At 36.1% G+C, this 20,493-nt stretch overlaps 1 protein-coding gene across 1 annotated transcript; it reads left to right on the top strand.

Annotated features, from left to right (window-relative positions):
• Positions 1–436: 436 nt before the first annotated feature.
• EMB2753 (tetratricopeptide repeat (TPR)-containing protein) lies at positions 437–20,354 on the top strand. Its single transcript, XM_083065712.1, has 26 exons — positions 437–608; positions 1,108–1,186; positions 1,364–1,446; positions 1,537–1,686; positions 2,704–2,819; positions 3,624–3,729; positions 4,080–4,151; positions 4,244–4,359; positions 6,056–6,188; positions 6,591–6,668; positions 6,750–6,803; positions 6,920–6,990; positions 13,281–13,335; positions 13,433–13,528; positions 14,789–14,917; positions 15,027–15,109; positions 15,196–15,426; positions 15,758–15,890; positions 15,969–16,076; positions 16,261–16,392; positions 16,721–16,777; positions 17,152–17,249; positions 17,381–17,439; positions 17,524–17,635; positions 18,772–18,872; positions 19,502–20,354. The coding sequence occupies exons 1-26, from the start codon at positions 558–560 to the stop codon at positions 19,702–19,704; spliced, it is 2,706 nt and encodes a 901-aa protein (XP_082921838.1). The 5' UTR covers positions 437–557; the 3' UTR covers positions 19,705–20,354.
• The last annotated feature ends 139 nt before the right edge of the window (positions 20,355–20,493 follow it).

The raw sequence follows: 20,493 nt of genomic DNA on the forward strand, positions 1-20,493 counted from the left end.
AATAAATTAATAATAAATAAAAATAATATTATGTTATAATATAAACTATTTATCATAAATATAAAATATAATTTATATATTTAAAGATATCTATTTATATAAATTTTAAATACAATCTATATATTCAAATATAATATTTATTTTTTATATAATTTATTATAAATTTTAACTATAGATAATAAATATTTGACCATTGTATTACACAAGTAAATTTTATAAAATCCATAAAGCTACGAATTTACCTGTTTGATCTCCTGCCATAAAAATTATACTAAATTAATTTTCTTACCCAATTAAATGAATTAAATATGATGTAAGGCTAACCCAAAAACATGTTGAAGGAAGGAGCCTAGTAAGAACTAAGAAGTAATTTAAGGATTGATGTTATGTTGAGCATGTGAATGTGATGGGCATGGGGATTTTACAATTATAGTCCCAAAAACATAACATAAAGCATAGTTGTTTGTTCCTTGCTTCTTGTTGACACATGACAGTAGGGTTGCATTGCACTATATTTCTCCTCTCGCTTCGCTGCCATAAACCCCAAAACAACAACAATGGCTGCTTCTCTTCCTTCCAAAGAGGCCAACCTCTTCAAACTTATTGTCGTAAGCTTCCATTCTCTCGATCCATCACTTCCCAAACCCTTTTTTTTCTTTCCGATAATTACTCCATACAGTTTCCGTTACTTCTCAATGTTTGAGCGCCATTCAAAATGGAACTTCCTCAACTCTCGTCTTTTGACTTTATTGCATTCTCCCTATTCCTTTCTTTTTCCCCTTGCGATTATCAGCACGTGCACGGACGACCTGACATGATTAGTATTGGAACAAATGGATATAATGGATTTTTCATTTTTTTTACTGAATTTTTTGCTTTCAATTATTGAATATGTTCTTGTTGCAGAGCTTGAAGGAATTTTATGTGGATAAATACATGTTATATGATCTAACTTTCAGATTATAGCCGTGAAATTCCTTCTAGTAGCAGTGTTTGGGGGTTATTGGTTTTCTCAGTGTTAAAAAGCAAATGAAGTACCGTTGGTGCCACAGGGGAGGGGGGTTGCTTTTATGCTGGGTTTAATTTCCCTTGTTTGCATTGCTGCAGAAATCCTATGAAACCAAACAATACAAAAAAGGCCTCAAAGCAGCCGATTCCATTTTGAAAAAATTCCCAAACCATGGAGGTATAATTTTGCCTACTTGTTTTTCCATGCCTTTCCTTTCTTGTTGGGGGGATATTTTATTTTCTTCTCATTCCTTTAAAATGGTGTTTATTTTTTACATACAAAAGTTGTTCTCTCTCCATCTTTTAATTATTATTATTTTAATTTATGTGTCTGTTCCCCCCTTCTGGTTGATAGAAACTTTATCAATGAAGGGTTTGACATTAAATTGTATGGATCGTAAGTCTGAGGCATACGAACTGGTTCGCCAAGGATTGAAGGTGGGTTGCCTTTTGATTCTGCACCATATATCGGTCTTCCAGTCAATGTTTGGCAGATGGTCCAAGCTTAATTTTTCTTCTCTTGTGCAGAATGACCTTAAAAGCCATGTTTGCTGGCATGTTTTTGGTCTACTGTACCGGTCAGACAGAGAATATAGGGAAGCAATAAAGTGCTATCGAAATGCACTGAAAATAGATCCTGACAATATTGAAATCTTGCGGGACCTATCACTTTTACAGGTAGCATATTAAGTCCTTTTGCTTTTACTTGCTTTGTTTTAGCATATGTAAACTCGGAAAGTCTCTCAATTGCTCTCCTTGCAATGACTTTGACCGTGGTGTTAGTTTTCTTGTACTGGCATTATCTCTTGACATTTTCTGATCATAAAGTGTGTGTTGAGAAAAGTTACTTTCAGTGTAACCCACATTTAATTTAATACAACTGCCTTGTTGCTTTTGCATTTCATGCATTGGAAAGTGCAAACCTTCGTCCCAAAGCTTTTAAACAGTAAACCGAACATGCTGAAACATGTAGCTTCATGTTGCTATTGTCTGTTGGTATAGAGCGAAGTTTATCGTGAACATTGTCCTTAACTTACCATGATTGTCAGTAATGGTACTTTTATGATACTGTGATTTCCTATCTAAGTTCATTTATGTCTCTTGGTGAAGCTCATAGGTAGTTAGTCACTGCACTTCAGTCAGAAAATTACTGTCCTTCTGCTATCTATTCAAATCAAATTCAATATATATCTTTCTAGAATTATTTGTTTTGCTAAACTTGGGCAGAATTAACAATAAAAGTGAAAGAGAAATCTCTCTCCAGCCTATTTCCATTTGGAATCTTCCAATGCATATTACCGAAGGTCACATCACTGGGGTGTCTGGAGGCTACAGTTGAAGATAAAAATAAGAGAAAACTGATTTTGAGTGAATTTTCTTGATTGCACAATTCACACTTGTTTAAATCGTTTATATACACTGAGATTTATATTAATACAGAACACAATTCAGAATAAGGGTAATTAAGCTACGTCTATCTCAATTTCCTAATGAACCTAAGCTGCAAAATGAGCTAAAGCTAATTGGAAAGTGGATAGTGATCAAGTGATTTATGATTCAAACAGATACAAGTATTTTGCTATGATATCTTACTGTGTATCACTTTTTATATTACATGTGCACAGTCAGTGAATTCTTCTATTATGTATTTAATGTTTTGATCCACGTGAATGTGCTTTTACTTCTCACTGTCAGGCTCAAATGCGAGATTTAACTGGCTTTGTTGAGACACGACAACAACTTTTGACACTCAAGTCAAATCACCGCATGAACTGGATTGGCTTTGCTGTCGCACACCATTTAAACTCAAAGTATGATATTTTAGCTTTTCCCCTCCCGTTTTTAGTATAGAAATTGCCAAAATGATAGGCGTTAAACCTACTATTTAAAACCTTCTTTGTCAAAAAGGTTTTAAGTGGAGAGTAGAGTTGAGTCCAGTGGGACTAGTAAAGATTCACTTATTTTTACTAAATTAAAAGCACAAGAATAAATAGAGAAAGGGGGTTTTGAGTAGGCTATTAAATAAAAAACTAGAATTAAAATTTAATTTAAATTATAAACAAAAACATTAAAATTAAATTTTGAGTAAAACTTTAACACAAGGTATAATCTCTCAAGTCTAGTTCCTAGGATCAATCATTAGTTCAAAGATGTGCCTTTTCCTATTGGATAAATTATCGATAAGCTCCAGTAACCAATCTCTCCTTACTTGGTAACCAAGGAAAGTTCATTGATTGCTTCCTTTACCTATAAACAATCCTAAACAAACTCTTAGGATTCAGCCCATAAAAAGCATTAATTTCTAGAGGTACCTAATTTTAACCAATAAACTTACCAGCTTGGTTTATTTAAGCTGGATTGCATCTCTACACAACAAAGACCATTGTTTACCCCTAATTATTAGAACTAATCTTGTAGGGTCTAGGATATGACAAACCTGGTAATGTTGTGGTTGGAGATTTTTGGATCAAATGTTTAAATTGCATCAAAACCACAATTCTGCTCTGAAGCTTTGCTTCATAATTCCCTGGCTTAGGTATTATTGATAGGTGTTATTCAAATGGCATAATTTTATTTTTGTAGTTTGTTGTACTGACATTATTAATATGCAACAGTGCATCAAAGGCTATTGAAATTCTGGAAGCGTATGAAGGGACATTGGAAGATGATTATCCTCCAGAAAATGAACGCTGTGAGCATGGGGAAATGCTTTTGTATAAGGTCTTTCCTCTGGCTGTTGCTGCGGCTGTTTCTTGTTTAATGCATATTGCACAATGCCTCTTCACATATTTTTTGTTTGATGTAGCTTTTATTTGCCATATAAAATGATAGGATTTGAATGTGTTTTTATCGTTCACGAGATTTTGTGAAAGCCAATGATAGCCCTTAGGATTATAGTCATTATAAGACAAATAGAGAACTTACTCAGCATCTATAATTTCATGTTTGGATAATATCTTGCTCTAGTCAAATTGTATCTTGTTGAATGATAATATCTTTCATATGGTTCAGATGCCTCTATTAATATTTCCCTGACATGGTGATTTTCTGCATCAAATATCTTCTTTCAGATCTCTTTGTTAGAAGAATGCGGATTTTTTGAAAAGGCTCTTGAGGAGTTGCAAAAGAAAGAGTTAAAAATTGTAAGTGTTTTTATTGATTGAGGTAGTTTGATAATTGAACTTGGTATGAATGAGAAGCATTATATCTTTCCTGTTTCTGATTATATCTTTAGGTTGATAAGCTTGCATATAAAGAACAGGAGGTTTCACTTTTAGTCAAGCTTGACTGCTTAGAAGAAGGGGAGAAATTGTACCGGGCATTACTTTCCATGAATCCTGACAATTATAGGTGATATTTCAGGCTAGTTCATTTTAGATTTGAATGCTTCAGTTGCAATGTCTGTCTAGATGTTTTTCTTCTTTATGTCTTTCCACTGTTTCCTTTGTGCTTTAGGCATGGCAGAAAAGGGCATTTCAGTTGCCTTAATCCTTATTTCATTTATCTCTTTCTGGATTGATAATCTTTAGTTTGTATTTTATTTTTCTTTGATATTACTGACTTTTGGAAGCAGGAGAAAATTTTAGGGTGTTTTTGATTGTGTCTTAGTTCTTAGAAACTATTTATAAAACAATTTTCAAAAACTGATTTTTAGAAAGTTAAAAGTGGGGAAAGAAGATGTAAAAGGGTATGGGTGTTGTGTTGTCTCATGGCGGCCATGGCGGAACTTTAACACACCACCATGATATGACGGTGATGTGGCAGATTTCAAATGACAGTTACCATACCTGTGGTGGCCATGACACCCATGGAAGAAAATAAAATGGGACTTAGGCCATGTTGCCTGGCCTGATACTGGTCCAGAAAAGGGAATAAAATCCTACAATAAAATAATAAACGTACTAAGCTCTTCCTAGTTTCCCTCATGAAGCTGCTTCTAAGTGAGTAACTGTTCATCAGCTTCCTCTGGCTCCAGCAATACTGTCCACTGGCAACCCCATCTGGTGATTTTTTTTAAAATTTTTTTTTCTGCGGTATTTTTTTTGTTATTAATTCTTTTTTGTTTAAAAAATATTTTTAATTTTTTTTTCGTTTTCTTTAACTCTGTTAAGCTTCTATGTATTTTTTTTCTTCTTCTATCTTTCTCTTTGGTGAACTATATCATTTATTTTATTAACTTCTTTTTCTTTCTTTATTTTCATCTTTTTTATTGCTTATTTAATTATGTTTTTTCTTCTTCTAATTAAAGTCTTTATTCAATTTTATTTATTTATTTTTTTCTAATTCTGTTCTTGACTCTATTTGTTCATTTAATTTTTTCTTTTTCTTAATTTCTTTTTCTGCTTATTCAATTCTGGCATTTTTTTTTCTATTTTCTTGCTTATTCAAACCTGTTATTTTTTATCTTGTTTTGAACCTTTGAACTTGATGAAATTGAGGCTGTTAGTTTATGTCTTTCATATTTTTCAGGAATTTAGGCTACCGTTCTTGACATATTTTATTAGTATTTTTAGTTTTTTTATTTATTTCCCTACTGTTTTTTAGTTCGTGTGTGTGTAAATATTGTCCGCCATTGGCTGCCATCCCATCTGCGATATGTAAGTGGTGGACTTTTTGTTCGCCATTATAATCTGCCATCCACCATTTATAACACTAAAGTGCAACAGAAGAGCATGAGTAATAGAAGTTGAAAGTAGAGAACTAAAACAATTTAGAGATATTCTGGTTTTCTGTTTTTAAAAAGTAAAAAAAGAGTATTTTTGAAAACAGTTTTTAAAAACTACTCTAATCAAACGAGGTTTTTTTTTATAATTTTTTTATTTTAAAAGCAGAAAACAGATTCTAAAACAAGAAATAAATAGATGGTTAATGTTTCATTTTATTGTTTCGATTCCATGAATGCCTCAAAAATGCTTTGGGTCATAGGCTCTTTAAATGGTTGTGTAATAACTCCCTTTTTTCGGTATTCTGTTTGTATTTTATGTTTCTATGATCTTACTGACTAGTAGAAGCTATACAATTGTCTGTGCTTCATGTTGATGCTCAGATATTATGAAGGCCTCCAAAAATGTGTTGGATTATATTCAGAAAATGGCCATTTTTCTCCTGATGAAATTGATCGGTTAGATGCCTTGTACAAAACACTAGGGCAGCAATATAAGTGGTCTTCTGCTGTTAAGGTAAGGGCAGCCAATTCTAGTTATGTATCACATTTACTTTTATAGCTTTCTTTCAGCATCACGACCTGCATTTAACTATTATTTTGACCCCTTCGGGTTGTTTCTTGTTGAATGGAAAATGCTGGTTAACTGTGAAATGGTAAATTAGTTTACTAAATGTAATCACTGTTTATTTTTGTTTTCTTCCCTTCTATAGTCATTGTATATAAACTACCCTGGTATTGATTGGGGAAAGCTCTTCAGATCAGTGTGAGTGCATTTTCCACCGATCTAAAATACATTATAGATGAATTTGTTGTGGTGTCATAATTTCAATATTTTTCTCTTATTAGCACGAGTGATACTATCTGAGCCCATTTTTTAAGAATAAATCTCATCCCACAGTATTATTTATTTATTCAGAGAATACCACTGGATTTTTTACAAAGTGACAAGTTTCGAGAAGCAGCAGATAGGTATATTAGGCCTCTCCTAACTAAGGTATGGACAGAACGTTTGGTGTGACTGCCTACTTTACTGGTTTCAAAATTAAATTGGGATTTCGTTTTGTGTTGTTTTTAGGGTGTCCCATCTCTATTCTCTGATCTTTCTTCATTATACAATCAACCTGGGAAGGTCAGTTTTATTGCTAACATTCTTCTGCTTAAATAGTTTGGTTTCTACTATTATATCATATAGTGGTATAAAATACTGTTTCTGACTTTGTTATGATTTTTCTCTATTTTGTCCAGGCAGACATTTTGGAACAGATCATTCTTGAGTTAGAGAGTTCAATTAAGAGCACTGGCCAATACCCTGGAAGGTAAGAATTAAGATATGCATGTTACTATCTATGTTGTAGCATAGTTGTGATTTGGATTCATATGGTAAAAGTGTAAGCTTGGAACTTTTTTCTGAGATCAAATTTGGTGCTTATGTTAATATTTTGTGTTAGGAGAGAGGGAAGAAAATTAGCTAGTAACAGTCGGAGTGATTAGTTAGTTAAATAAATGAGGGAAATTAAAGGCTTCATTCTGTCTTGTATCATTTGAGAATTGAGCATTTGCTCCTTGCAAAATGATAATTTCTTTTTTAAGAGGAAACCCATGGAGAGATCCCTCTCTCTGATTCTCAATCATTCCATAAAGTTGTTCCCTCTCTCAGATTCTCAATCAATTCAATAAAGTTGTTTGCACTTTCCATTTGTCTGGATCAATTTTCCATCTCTCCTCCTGGGTTTATAACATTACACTAGACTTTTTCTGAATTCATTACTGACACTAAAATTTAGAACGTCTAGAAAGTTTCATGAGGCATCAATGTGCTTCTTTTCTTTCGGAGGATTTACCGAATTCTGCAATATAATTTACTTAAATGCCTCTTCACTGCTCACTCTCTTGGTTAGATTTCCTGATTATTTTATTTTGATGTCCTAGTGTTGCTCTGGCCCACTGAATCTCAGCCTCCTCCCTCCCCCTTCAATTTTTTTAACCCCTTACTATCTGTCTCTCAAATATATCTCCTTCCCCATCCCCTCTTTGGTGATGGAAGCAATTCTATATATATTATATGGAAACTGATGGAAACCCAAATTCAAAGAAGACAATAACACTCAATGAAAAGGAATACGAGACTGAATTGTATTAATATCAGTAAAAGAAATACAGCAGAAGAGTGATCTTCTCCTGTCCCAGAGCAACGCTCCTAATAGAGTAACCCACAAGGTTTTCTCTATTCCCACACAAAAGCAAATGATTCAGCATATCCCCCTCTCTCTAACTCGTGCTACTAAATAACTGAAAAGATCTCATTCTCTCTCTTCTCTAACCACCCGGCTTTTGTATTCCAATGTTTATTCTGCACCTCTCTTCTTCCTACGTGTATAGACCTTCCATTCCTTGGGAGCCTTATTGTCATAATGGGCCAAGCTGTCAAGAGGCCCATGAATATCTTGGACTCTATCAATACCCCCTTCTTGAAGAACAGTCTTGTCCTCGAGACTGAGCTCAGGAAACTGACTACGAATAGCTATCTCATCTTCCCATGTAGCTTCCTCAGCTGTCTTCCCTTTCCACTGCACCAGCCATTGATTCATTTTGTCTCCTCCCTTCATTAAACTGCGAGAAGCCAGAACCAATTCTAGTTGCATTAGTTCTGCATGATCATCTTCTAATCCCATTGGGAGCCCACTCTCAGCCTTATAATTCCCAATAGCCTCCTCTCAATTCGGTGTTTATCGGCTTGCTTCTTCATCCGCTCCTGTGCTCTAACCAAATGTGCTTTCAATTGCCTCAGCTTCATCACGGTCTTGTAATTCTCTTAGGACAGCTTCTACTCTTACTTCCCCTGGCACACTCTTTATTATCATAGGTGGTGGATGTCCATATATTGCCTCAAACGGAGTGGTTCCTGTGGATACGTGAAACGTCGTATTGTACCAATACTCTGCCCAAGGCAGCCATTGACTCCATCCCTTGGGCTGATCAGTGATAAAACACCGTAAGTAGGTTTCTAAACGACGGTTGACGACTTCCGTTTGTCCATCCGACTGTGGATGATACGTCGTACTCATCCTTAGGGTGGTACCTTGCATCCTGAAAAATTCTTTCCAGAATAAACTCATAAACAGGGGGTCCCTATCACTGATCACCGAATTGGGAATTCCATGCAACCTGACAACTTCCTTCACAAACACTTCCAAAATAGTCCTAGCTGTATATGGATGTTTGAGGGGAATAAAGTGACTATACTTAGACAACCTGTCCACTACTACCAGTATAGCTTCGTACCCCTTGGATCGGGGTAATCCTGTGATGAAGTCCATGGTAACATCTTCCCACATCTGATTTGGCACTGGCAAAGGTTGCAGCAAACCTCCCGGAGCAATAGTCAAGTATTTCTGTCTCTGACACACATCACATCCTTGTACAAATTTACAAATATCTTCTTTCATCCCTTGCCAATATAAATTTGTTGCCATCCTTCTATAGGTCCTATAGAAACCCGAGTGTCCTCCAACTGGCGTTTCATGAAATTCCTTTAGCATTTGAGGAATCCACACAGATTTTCTTGAAATCACCACTCTACCTTTGAACAGTAATACGCCATGGTCATATGTAAAGTCAGGATATGTCTCCCTTCCCTGCTTCAAATCATCAATAACCTTTTTCCATTTATCATCTGCATGAGTTTCAGCTATTAGCTCTTTGTAATCCAACCAAATGGGTTGAAATGACATTGCCCTTAATTCCACTTCTCCCATACTACGAGAAAGAGCATCAGCTCCCTTGTTTTCCACCCCTGGTTTATACATTACATCAAAATTGTAACCAAGTAACTTCGCTAACCAGTTTTGTTGGCTTCCCGTAGTCACCCTTTGTTGCATTAGCTGTCTAAGACTCTTCTGATCAGAATACACCTTGAATTTCCTCCCCAGGAGGTATGGACGCCAGTGCTGAATTGCCAATGCCACAGCCATGAGCTCCTTTTCATAAGCAGACTTTGCCAGATTTTTCTCCCCCAGTGCCTTGCTAAAATAGGCCACAGGTCTGCGTTCTTGCATTAGAATTGCTCCTATCCCCATTCCCGACGCATCGCATTCTAATTCAAACTCTTTCTCAAAATTAGGCAGCACCAGAACAGGCGCAGTGGTTACCTTTTTCTTTAATTCCTCAAAAGCTCTTTGCGCTTGCTCATTCCATCCGAACCCGTCTTTTTTTGTTAAATCAGTGAGAGGTCTTGCTACCTTCCCATAATCCCTTATGAATTTTCGATAGTACCCCGTGAGACCGAGAAATCCTCTTACTCCTCTCACATTTCTCGGTACAGGCCATTCCAACACACTCCTGACTTTAGCAGGGTCTACGGACACTCCTTGAGCTGAGATAATGTGACCCAGATATTCAATTTTGCTTTGGCCAAAGTTACATTTTTCTTTATTCGCAAACAGCTGGTGTTGTTTCAGAATTCCCAGCACCGCCCCTAATTGATTCAGATGTTCTTCCCAACCTTTACTGTAGACAAGGATGTCGTAAAAAAAAAACCAGCACTCCTCTTCGTAACTTTTCACGAAACACTTCATTCATTAGAGCTTGAAAAGTGGAGGGTGCGTTCATGAGCCCGAAGGGCATCACGAGGTATTCATAATGGCCCTCATGAGTCCTAAACGCTGTTTTGGGAATATCGTCTCTCCTCATGCGAACTTGATGATATCCCGATTTCAAATCCAGCTTAGAGAAAAAACTGGCTCCATGCAATTCATCCAGAAGCTCTTCAATTACGGGTATTGGAAATTTATCCGGAATGGTGGCTTTGTTAAGTGCCCTATAATCCACACACATACGCCATTGATTGTTCTTCTTTTTGACCAAAATCACGGGACTGGAATATTCACTCTGACTGTGTCTGATATGCCCATTAGTCAACAATTCTTTCACTTGTTCAATTTCATTTTTCTGGTGGTAAGGATAACGATACGGTCTGACATTAATTGGTTCCTGACCAGCTTTGAGAATGATGGCATGCTCCTTAGCTCGTATCGGGGGCAAGCCCTTTGGTTCTACAAAAACATCTCCAAACCCTTTTAAAACCTCATTCAATGCCTCCTGTTGCTTTTGACTCAGCTCTGCACCTCCTATTTTCTCATCCTGTGGAATTGTTTCACTCAAGGACGCCAACAACGGTTCTCCCCTCACCGCACCCTCTAGCACCTTGGTTCCCTGTGGAGTCACAATTTTCATCCTCTGCTTATTCCAATCCACAACCATTTCGCCTAAAGAGACCAGCCAAGACATGCCCAGAATCATGTCAATATCCCCTAATTCAAACAGAAATGCATCCACAGTAAATTCCCCAGCAGTTGTTTCCACCCTCAATCCACGGCATACTCCTGAAGTTTCTGATTTACGACCATCCCCCATCAAAATATTCATACTCTTGGTAGGTTCCCACGACCAGCCCATTGCCTCCACTAATTTCTTCGAAATAAAATTGTGGGTGGCCCCACTATCCACCAAGATGAATAGCGGTATTCCTCGCACCTGATCGTGCAACTTCATTGTGTTCAACGACTGATTCCTTTCCTTTTCCAGTCCGTGCAACCATATAGAACTGCATTCGCCTTCAGATTCTAATTTGTCTTCTTTTCGCTGTTCGATTTCTCTTCATCCTTTTCGCACTCGACTTGCAATTCGTCATCCACCAAAATGAGTCTCAACTGCTTTACTGGACATTGGTGTAATGGGTCATAAGGCCCACCACATTTGTAGCATAGCCCCCGTTGTCTCCTGTCTAGCAAGTCCTGGTACGCTAGGTGTTTAGTACCTCTATCTCTTTGCCCAATTTTATTTCTACCCCCTCCTTCTAAACGTGAGTTTGGGCCTGGCCCATTGGTATCTCCCCCTGCACCAACATTCTGTGGCCCAACCCGACCCGAAACGCTTGTTTGGGTTCTATAACCCAAATGGGATCCTCCTCCTCCACGTGTGTCATTTCTTCCCTGCCATCTGTTGCTACGATTCGCCAACTCCATCTCGACAGCTCTTGCCGTATTCATCATTCGTCCCCTTGTCAAAGGATTTGCCACATGCATACTCCTCAAACGTGACCTTATCTCATCCTGTAAACCATGAATGAAGTACGCAAAATACTGCTCGTCATGTAATTTAGGTATTTGAGCTACTAGTGATTCGAATTTCTGGATATACTCATCAACGCTTCCATTCTGACGTATAGCAGTGAGTTGTTCAAACACACTTCCTTCTCCCAATCCTCCATAACGACCCAGTAACTCCCGTTTCAAATCCTCCCATGACAGGTCTCCTTGGTCGTTCAACAGTGCATTGAAAAAATGTATGGTTCCTCCCTCCATACATAGCTGGGCTAAACTAACCTTCACCACCTCACTAGTTTCTTGAACTCGAAAGTATATCTCCGCTCTCGTGATCCACCCTGCTGGGTCTTCTCCATTGCTGATTGACGGAACTCCTCCATTGCTTCCCCTTCAAGTATCCTCGATCGACCTCCTGAACCCTGCTGTTGACCAACTGAACCTTCACCTTCTTCATGGAAGTGAATCTTCTCAAGGCTTCGAGACATCATCTCCATCATTTTGGTTTGTTGTTCTGATTGTTTTCGTAATAACTCCATCGTCGACTGATGTTGTGTCGCTTGTTTGCGGATTTCTTCTATCGCCGTCACTTCCCAACCCAGCTCACCCTCTACTCCTTTTCCACCTCTTCTCTTGGGTGGCATTCACCGTTCAAGAGAATTTATCCGGCAAGTCGGACCAAATTGATGGAAACCCAAATTCAAAGAAGACAATAACACTCAATGAAAAGGAATACAAGACTGAATTGTATTAATATCAGAAAAAGAAATACAGCAGAAGAGTGATCTTCTCCTGTCCCAGAGCAACGCTCCTAATAGAGTAACCCACAAGGTTTTCTCTATTCCCACACAAAAGCAAATGATTCAGCATATCCCCCTCTCTCTAACTCGTGCTACTAAATAAGCGAAAAGATCTCATTCTCTCTCTCCTCTAACCACCCGGCTTTTGTATTCCAATATTTATTCTGCACCTCTCTTCTTCCTACATGTATAGACCTTCCATTCCTTGGGAGCCTTATTGTCATAATGGGCCAAGCTGTCAAGAGGCCCATGAATATCTTGGACTCTATCAGAAACTAAAGACACCATTTATTGGTGGTTTTTCGGCTGGATAAGTTGAGGTATTGGAGAAGCTTTTCCAAAATGTCATTCTTGAATTTGGGCGCATGGCCAAGTGGCTTTACATGTTTTCAAGAATTTCTGTTTCATAAATGTTCTCTCTTTGATAAATCTATTAGCTTTCCCTTTAATGAACTTTTTGTGTCCATCTTAAAATATTTTATACAACTACAACATAATTTTTTGGAACAAAATAAAGAATGTACATCTTGGGGGAGGATAAATCAAATTAGATTAAAATTGCCCAAAGAACGAAAAGAAGTTATATGGACAATACTATCCAATAATAGTTGAGTGGGGGAAGAGTCTTATAGTACATTGAAGTTTTGATGCTTTAGAACTTTCATCTTGTACTGGATAACTAACCATTATTCATCTTGTATTCAGGATGGAAAAAGACCCACCCTCAACTCTTATGTGGACTTTGTTCTTGTTGGCTCAGGTCTGTGCTTATTTTTCATGATTTCTTTTGATTCATTTTTTGTGGGTTCCTTCATTTTTGTTTTTTGTTCCTACTCAATGAATTTTTGTTGGTGCAGCATTATGATAGACGGGGCCAATATGACATTGCTCTTTCTAAAATTGATGAGGCTATTGATCATACACCCACTGTCATTGATCTGTATTCAGTCAAGGTTTGCTTATATTTCTAACTAGTTCACTGCTTGTTTTAGGATTTTTTTTTTCACTTCTACGGAGTTCTACTATATAAATTTGTGTGCACATGCATATGGATGTGGTTGCATGTATCTATAAATCTGCACTCTAGTTAATGGAATTTAACCATCAATTAGAGAACACTTAACTCTGATTTGTCTAATTAACTTCAAGAAGTGCTATTAGCAAAGTTTTAAATTGCAGTTGCCGATGTGGTTGCGTTAAGGTTTTTGCAATTACAAGTATTGCAGATTCTGAAATGTAGGTTGTGGTTATTGCAGCGTGAATTACACACAACTTACCACAAAACTATATTGAATTTTCTATATTATTATATAAAATTCCACAGTAACTTATACTTAATATTTTTATAATTAAAGATATTCAAATGTGGCCAAGTATTAATCATGATAAGTATTTATTGAGATGTACCCAAGTCCTATATTGACTAAAGATAAGGCAAACCGAGTTTATAAGTGGGGGACACCTTTACCTTACAAGAAACTGGTTTTGAAAGGTTAAGCTAGACTCTAATCCATTTTCTAAAATGGTATTAGAGTTATCTTAGATCCGCTAAAAAGAGTCACCCACCATTTATACATGTCTCAAATCCAATCATGTTGGGCATGAGGGGTTGTGTTGGGAAAAAAAACCCAAGCCCCACCTATATTCTAGATCATTAAAAAAGGGCTGACCACTAATCATTCACATATCAAGTTCAATAGTGCGAGACTTGAGGGGGGTGTATTGAGAAAAAATCCAAGTCCCACATCGATTAGAGATAATAAGGCAAACAAAAAGTTTATAAGTGGGGGACAATAACTAGTAAAAAAATACTTTATAGTAACTTATAATTAATACTTTTAGAATTAAAAAGATATTAAAATATGGCCAAGTATTAGTCATGATAAGTATTAAACCATGGAGTAAATAAAGTAAAGATGTAAATGATAAAAAATTATTTTTAATCACTGAAAATTAGTTTTTTACCACTTAACAAATTAATTTGCCCCACTCATACATTTATTTATTTTTTCTATAAAAAAATGATAGTATCCAATAAAGCCAATAATAGTATAATATACTCTAGATATTCAAGTAACATGTACTTTCTAAGATCAAATATTGGTGAAAATGAGTTAATGTAGTAGGGATTAGTGGTGATTGGTAACTTTCATTAACAGTCGATAGTATGTGGAGAAACTTGTTATTGATTGTTGTATGTTTTCGAATATCAGAGTCGGATACTGAAGCATGCTGGTGATTTGGCTGCTGCTGCTGCATTTGCAGATGAAGCTAGGTGTATGGATCTTGCTGATCGTCATGTTAATAGTGAATGCATTAAGCGCATGCTGCAGGCTGATCAGGTATTGTCTATCTATGTATTTGAATTTCATTCACACTTGAGTATTGTAATTTGTAGCTTTCTCTTTTGCCTGCTCTGACTTTCTTTTGGTCCATTCCCTTGATATCCAGGTGTCTTTGGCAGAAAAAACTGCAGTGTTGTTCACAAAAGATGGTGATCAACACAACAACCTTCATGACATGCAGTGCATGTGGTTTGTATCTAATGATGTTTAGTATTCTGTACTAGCTAGCAATATGGTTTCATTTTGTAACACATTGTAACATCTATATTTTGAAGGTATGAGCTTGCCTCTGCTGAAAGCTATTTCCGCCAAGGTGATCTTGGACTGGCTCTCAAGAAATTTCTAGCTGTGGAGAAGCATTATGCAGATATTGCAGAAGATCAATTTGATTTTCATTCATATTGCTTAAGGAAAATGACATTGCGTACATATGTGGAAATGCTTAAATTTCAAGACCAATTGCATTCACATGCATACTTTCATAAAGCAGCTGCTGGTGCTATCAGGTGAAATATATGCTGTTTTTAATTGGCTTACAGTTTACTGCATCAGTTGTTATGCTTGTTAGTGTTATGCAGTGCTTTGTGTCACTGAGTTCTGTACATGCACTGGGAAATTGAACAGTGATTTATTTGTAAATTGTTTCCCTGCCTTACAGTCCTTGAGAGGTCAAGAGTTTCTTATTTATGTTTCATGTTTGGTATGTGCTTATAATTTTGTGACTTAAAACATGCCTTTTTGACTGCCATAACTTGTCAGCCTAAATTCATATATGCAAAAGGAATTCCTTTTGATCTTGTATTCATGATCTCATGCTTCTAATGTTTGGAGCTGCAGATGTTATATAAAATTGCATGATTCTCCTCCAAAGTCTTCATCTGAGGAAGATAATGACATGTCTAAGTTGCTTCCTTCTCAGAAAAAGAAATTGAGGCAAAGACTGAGAAAGGCAGAAGCAAGAGCTAAGAAAGTATGAATCACAGCTATTGCTTCTGTTGGGAAGTTCTTACTGGAAAAGTGTTCATGCTGTTTTTTTTTTCCTTTTTAGGAGGCTGAAGAAAAAAATGAAGAATCAAGTGCTGGTGGGATATCAAAATCTGGAAAACGGCATGCAAAACCTGTTGATCCAGATCCACGTGGTGAAAAATTATTGCAGGTTAAATTTCAATACATTTATTTTCTTTTAGTATACAAAAAATGTAGGTGAGTTTCACCTGCCCAGAACCATGTTTATTGTAATTGTTAAGATGTGGGATATCATAAGAAACTATGCTTACTGAGTTTTTTTAATTGTTAAGGCTGATATTTTACTGTTTGTCGTGCAATTTTCCCCTTCTTAGGTTGGAGATCCATTGTTAGAAGCCACAAAATACTTGAAGCTTCTACAGAAGAATTCACCTAATTCATTGGAGACACACTCTCTCTCTTTTGAATTATATATGAGAAAACAGAAGATTTTGCTTGCCTTCCAGGTATACATATGTAAAATGAGAAGTTGAGATTATTTTTGTTTTTTGGGTGGGGTGGGGGGTGGGGGGCAGGGTGTGGGATACATCTTATTCCAAGCTAGTTAATTTTGTCAGGATAGTAATTTTTTTGGGCTTAATAATTCTGGCTGTATCCATTGACATGTTAAGCTCATTACTAGAGTTTAGGGGGCTCTATGTTGTAATTTTATGCTAATTAATTGAATATTTATGTTACTTTTCATTTCTTAACATTATAAAACTTGTTACACTTTGCCATTTTAGAATATGATGCCTGTTAAATGTGTTTTATTCTCAATCTTTTGACTTGTAGGCTGTGAAGCAGTTACTGAGGTTGGATGCTGAACACCCTGATTCTCATCGTTGCTTGGTATGCTTTTTTCTGAAGAACAAGTCAATTTCATGTGACTGGGATTAGAAAGTTTGGGATTTTAATGTTTATCAATATCAAAACACTACATAATAATATATGATATGTTACTTGTGATTTGTGAAGTTATCGTTTATAGTTTGTTTATATTTAGCATATAGTATATGCAAATTGGATAATCTTCTAAAACCACTCCTATGAATTTGGTACCAGCTGCTCATGGCTCTCCCCTTCCCTTTTTTCCTTTTTCCCTTTTCCCTTTTTCTCACCTTTTTTTAGGATATAATGTCCTCTCTATTTTGATTTCTTCCTTCCTCCATTAAGGAAATTATTCTTTTTCTGCTGTCATTCATTTATTAGTTCACATGTTGCAGATTAAATTCTTCAATAAAGTGGGATCCATGAATGCTCCTGTGACTGACAGTGAGAAACTCATTTGGAGTGTCTTAGAAGCTGAGCGCCAAACTATTAGGTTCTCTAGTGCAATTATTTACGTTCTTTTTTTCTCCTTTTATTTTTGTATTTGGTGGCTGGCATGTTCATTTTTTTATTTATTAATTTATGATTTAATTTTAACTTCCCCTGATTATTCTTTTTATGTAGTCAGCTGCATGGAAAATCTCTATTTGAGACAAATAACTCTTTCCTTGAAAAACACGAAGGTTATAGTCAGCATTAACACGAGCATTTGTTGATTTCAGGCTTGATTATGAAGATTTCTTATTATGTTTCCCTCCTGTTTACAGATTCTTTGATGCATAGAGCTGCTTTTGGAGAAATGTTGTATATTTTGGATCCCAACAGAAGGTCTGAGGCTGTCAAGTTGATTGAAGGGTCAACAAATAACCTTGTGCCAAGGTAATGTTCTTACACCACCTCAAGTTTCATGCTATTAAGCACTGATACAACGTATTACTTGTGCCATTTCTTCAAACTGGTACAGCACTCTCGTGCTTGTGATGCATGCCTGTTTTGGATTAGGAAAGTTTCATATTTCACACTTTAGCGTGGCTTGACATGCCTGTCTCAACATTCTAATCAGATTTTGACTGACTGGCTGAAAAAGCTTACTGAAATTCATTGCCCCCGTTATATAGTATTGAGCCTTGTCACATGATTTCCCTCATCAGTGAAAGAAATGAGACACATGAGAATCTTGTGTAGATCAGAAACATAAGTACTCTGTATTAGAGAGAGTGAATGGGAAAGAGAAAATGAAGTACCGGCCTTATTTTGGTGGTAGTATCCAGCCCTTTGCATGGAAGATATGAAATTGCAAATAGGTGAGATAATTCTTGGTCTTGGAGATGAAAACAAATGTAAAAGGGGAACTGCAGGGGGTGGAGCTAGAAATTTGTCTTGAGGAGGGCCAAGATTTTTTTTTAACACTTATATGTAAATACTCTAACATCATAAATAGTTCATTATCATTTATATATATTTTTTATCTCTCTTTATATTATATTATATATCAATCTTACATATATTTCTCTTTTTCTTTTCTTAAGTGTAAACTAACATAATAATTTTTCCTCTATCTACCTATAATATTTTTTTTATAAATTTTAGGGGGCCAAAAAAACATTTTTAAAGTAATTAATTTTGATACATTTTTAAAAAATGGGGGGAAGTTCTCTCCTCAATTATTAAGGGGTTGCTAGTTACCCAAAATGACAAACCCTTTAGAAAATTCTTTATTGTTTTAGAAAAGGGGTTGAGTGAAAAAGGTTGGGAAGACAAAAGGGGAATATTTGCTAAATATCAAACAAAGTAAAGTCTGCTAACAAAAATATTTCAAAAATATGACGAAATTGATTAGAAACAAAAAGATTCTGAAAAAATGAACATAGCTTATCCTATAATTGTTGGGTTTGCCATGTCCGAGTGTTTGCATTTTCATAGACTTAAATCTCTGCTTTTACCTTTCTAGACTCAGTTTTGGTTTTCTAGTTTGAGTGATGGTAATATTTAATCATGCAATATTGTTCTAATAGAAATGGAGCGCTTGGACCAATCAGGGAATGGAAACTTAAAGATTGTATTGCAGTTCATAAACTTCTTGGAACAGTTCTTGTTGATCAGGATGCTGCATTAAGTAAGTGTCATTTAGATTTTCTGTTGCTTTATTATTATTATTTGTTAAATGGCCTTAAATATGGACAAGACACGTGCATATGATGAACTTTTGGGAGATGTTGGGTATGGGTGGTGCTTTTGATTTCCTAGAGTATAATGTGTATTTGGTTTCTTATGTTAACAATTTACTGATTGCTCTATAAGGAGATCCAGATTATTTTTAGAAGGAAAAAATAATAAAGAAATAAAAAATGCTTATTTTTAACTGAAATTTATGTTTTGATTTTGACATAAGATTTAACTTAGGTGTCGCCTTTTATGACGGCAAATGGGAATTTTAATTTGTAATTTTCACTATTGACTTCTGAAATTTGAGTTGCTTCTATATCTGCTTTCTTTTCGTCTGTCTGCTATTGTTGACATTCCCATGCATCACAAGAACTTTTCACGTCTTTGATAATACTCTTAGAACCACTGGTATTCAAAGGTTCTATTTAGTTGGTTGAACAGAGTAGGTTGTTTAAGCTCCCTGGTACCAAGTTTGATTCCTGTATGAATAAAACAAAAAGAACCACTACAATTTTGAATTGCCAGAGGAAAAACCCCATAGGAGGTACAATATTTGATATCCTGTAAATTTGCTTGCAGGATGGAAAGTGCGTTGTGCCAAGTATTTCCCGTACTCGACGTACTTTGAGGGCAGTCGCAGCTCTGCTTCTCCCAACTCTGCCCTTAATCAGATATGCAAGAGCACTGAAAATGGAAGTTCTAACCATTTGGCCGGTGATCACAGTGTGGAATCAGTCCCATCAAATGGGAAACTAGAGGCATTTAAAGATCTCAGTATTTGACAAAGTTGAACATGGGCTATAAAATGGTTTGCAACCACGCCTAAGTTCCCAGCATACCAAGTTTTGGTGCCGGTTATATCAAATTCTGGACTCACGGGTGTAGTTCTTTGCACGAGTTCTGCCTCTCTAAACTGACCTTTATTCCATTTGCAAATGTGTATAATTTTACCGCAATTATGTTTTAGGGTTGAATTTTTTATTTGCTCACCCCGTTTTTGAGAGAAGACTCCAAGGATTTGCATCGTCGTCCAATTAGGTCGCAGGGAGAGCTACAGAAATTTTAAGTTTATGGTCCTGCGTTCGGCCAGCATATATATACACCGAGAGCATGTTGTACTTTTCCTATTTCTTGCCTTATTTATCATGTATTAATTATAATTATTCAACTATGTCAAAATTTTGCTTTAGATTCCACACTGTTGAATATTAGATGATGGTTGAGAAGGCTTGTAAGAATTATGATTAAAAACAAAATTTATACAAAATCTGCCTCAAACGGTGTGGTTGGTTTAAAGCTATGCCCGCAAATCCTGACCTGAAGCCGAAGGAACACCTGCATTTGTAATTTGGTCAGAGCAACTATGGTTGCAAATTAGTTGACTTGGTAAAGTTGGATTATGAAGTTTAATATCAATTTTTGTCTTTGTTCATCCCTTTTTTCAGTGAGAGAAAACAAAGTTATAATCAAATTTAAAAGTATCAGAAATCGATTGTGATTGGCCTCAATAAATTATAATCAGTTTGAAATGGGAGAATCTATTTGTGGAGGAAATGTTCATATTTTGTGCT

The sequence above is a fragment of the Cajanus cajan genome, chromosome 10 (genome assembly GCF_000230855.2).
Source record: "Cajanus cajan strain Asha chromosome 10, NIPB_CcT2T_4, whole genome shotgun sequence".
In the NCBI taxonomy this organism is placed as follows: Eukaryota; Viridiplantae; Streptophyta; class Magnoliopsida; order Fabales; family Fabaceae; genus Cajanus; species Cajanus cajan.

Bases quoted from the DNA above. Each gene is read 5' to 3' on its own strand.
- EMB2753 (XM_083065712.1), top strand. From the start codon at position 558: ATGGCTGCTTCTCTTCCTTCCAAAGAGGCCAACCTCTTCAAACTTATT. The intron at 1,187-1,363 runs GTATAATTTTGC...TCTGGTTGATAG, and splicing joins AAAATTCCCAAACCATGGAG to AAACTTTATCAATGAAGGGT. The intron at 17,250-17,380 runs GTTCTCTAGTGC...CTTTTTATGTAG, and splicing joins GCTGAGCGCCAAACTATTAG to TCAGCTGCATGGAAAATCTC.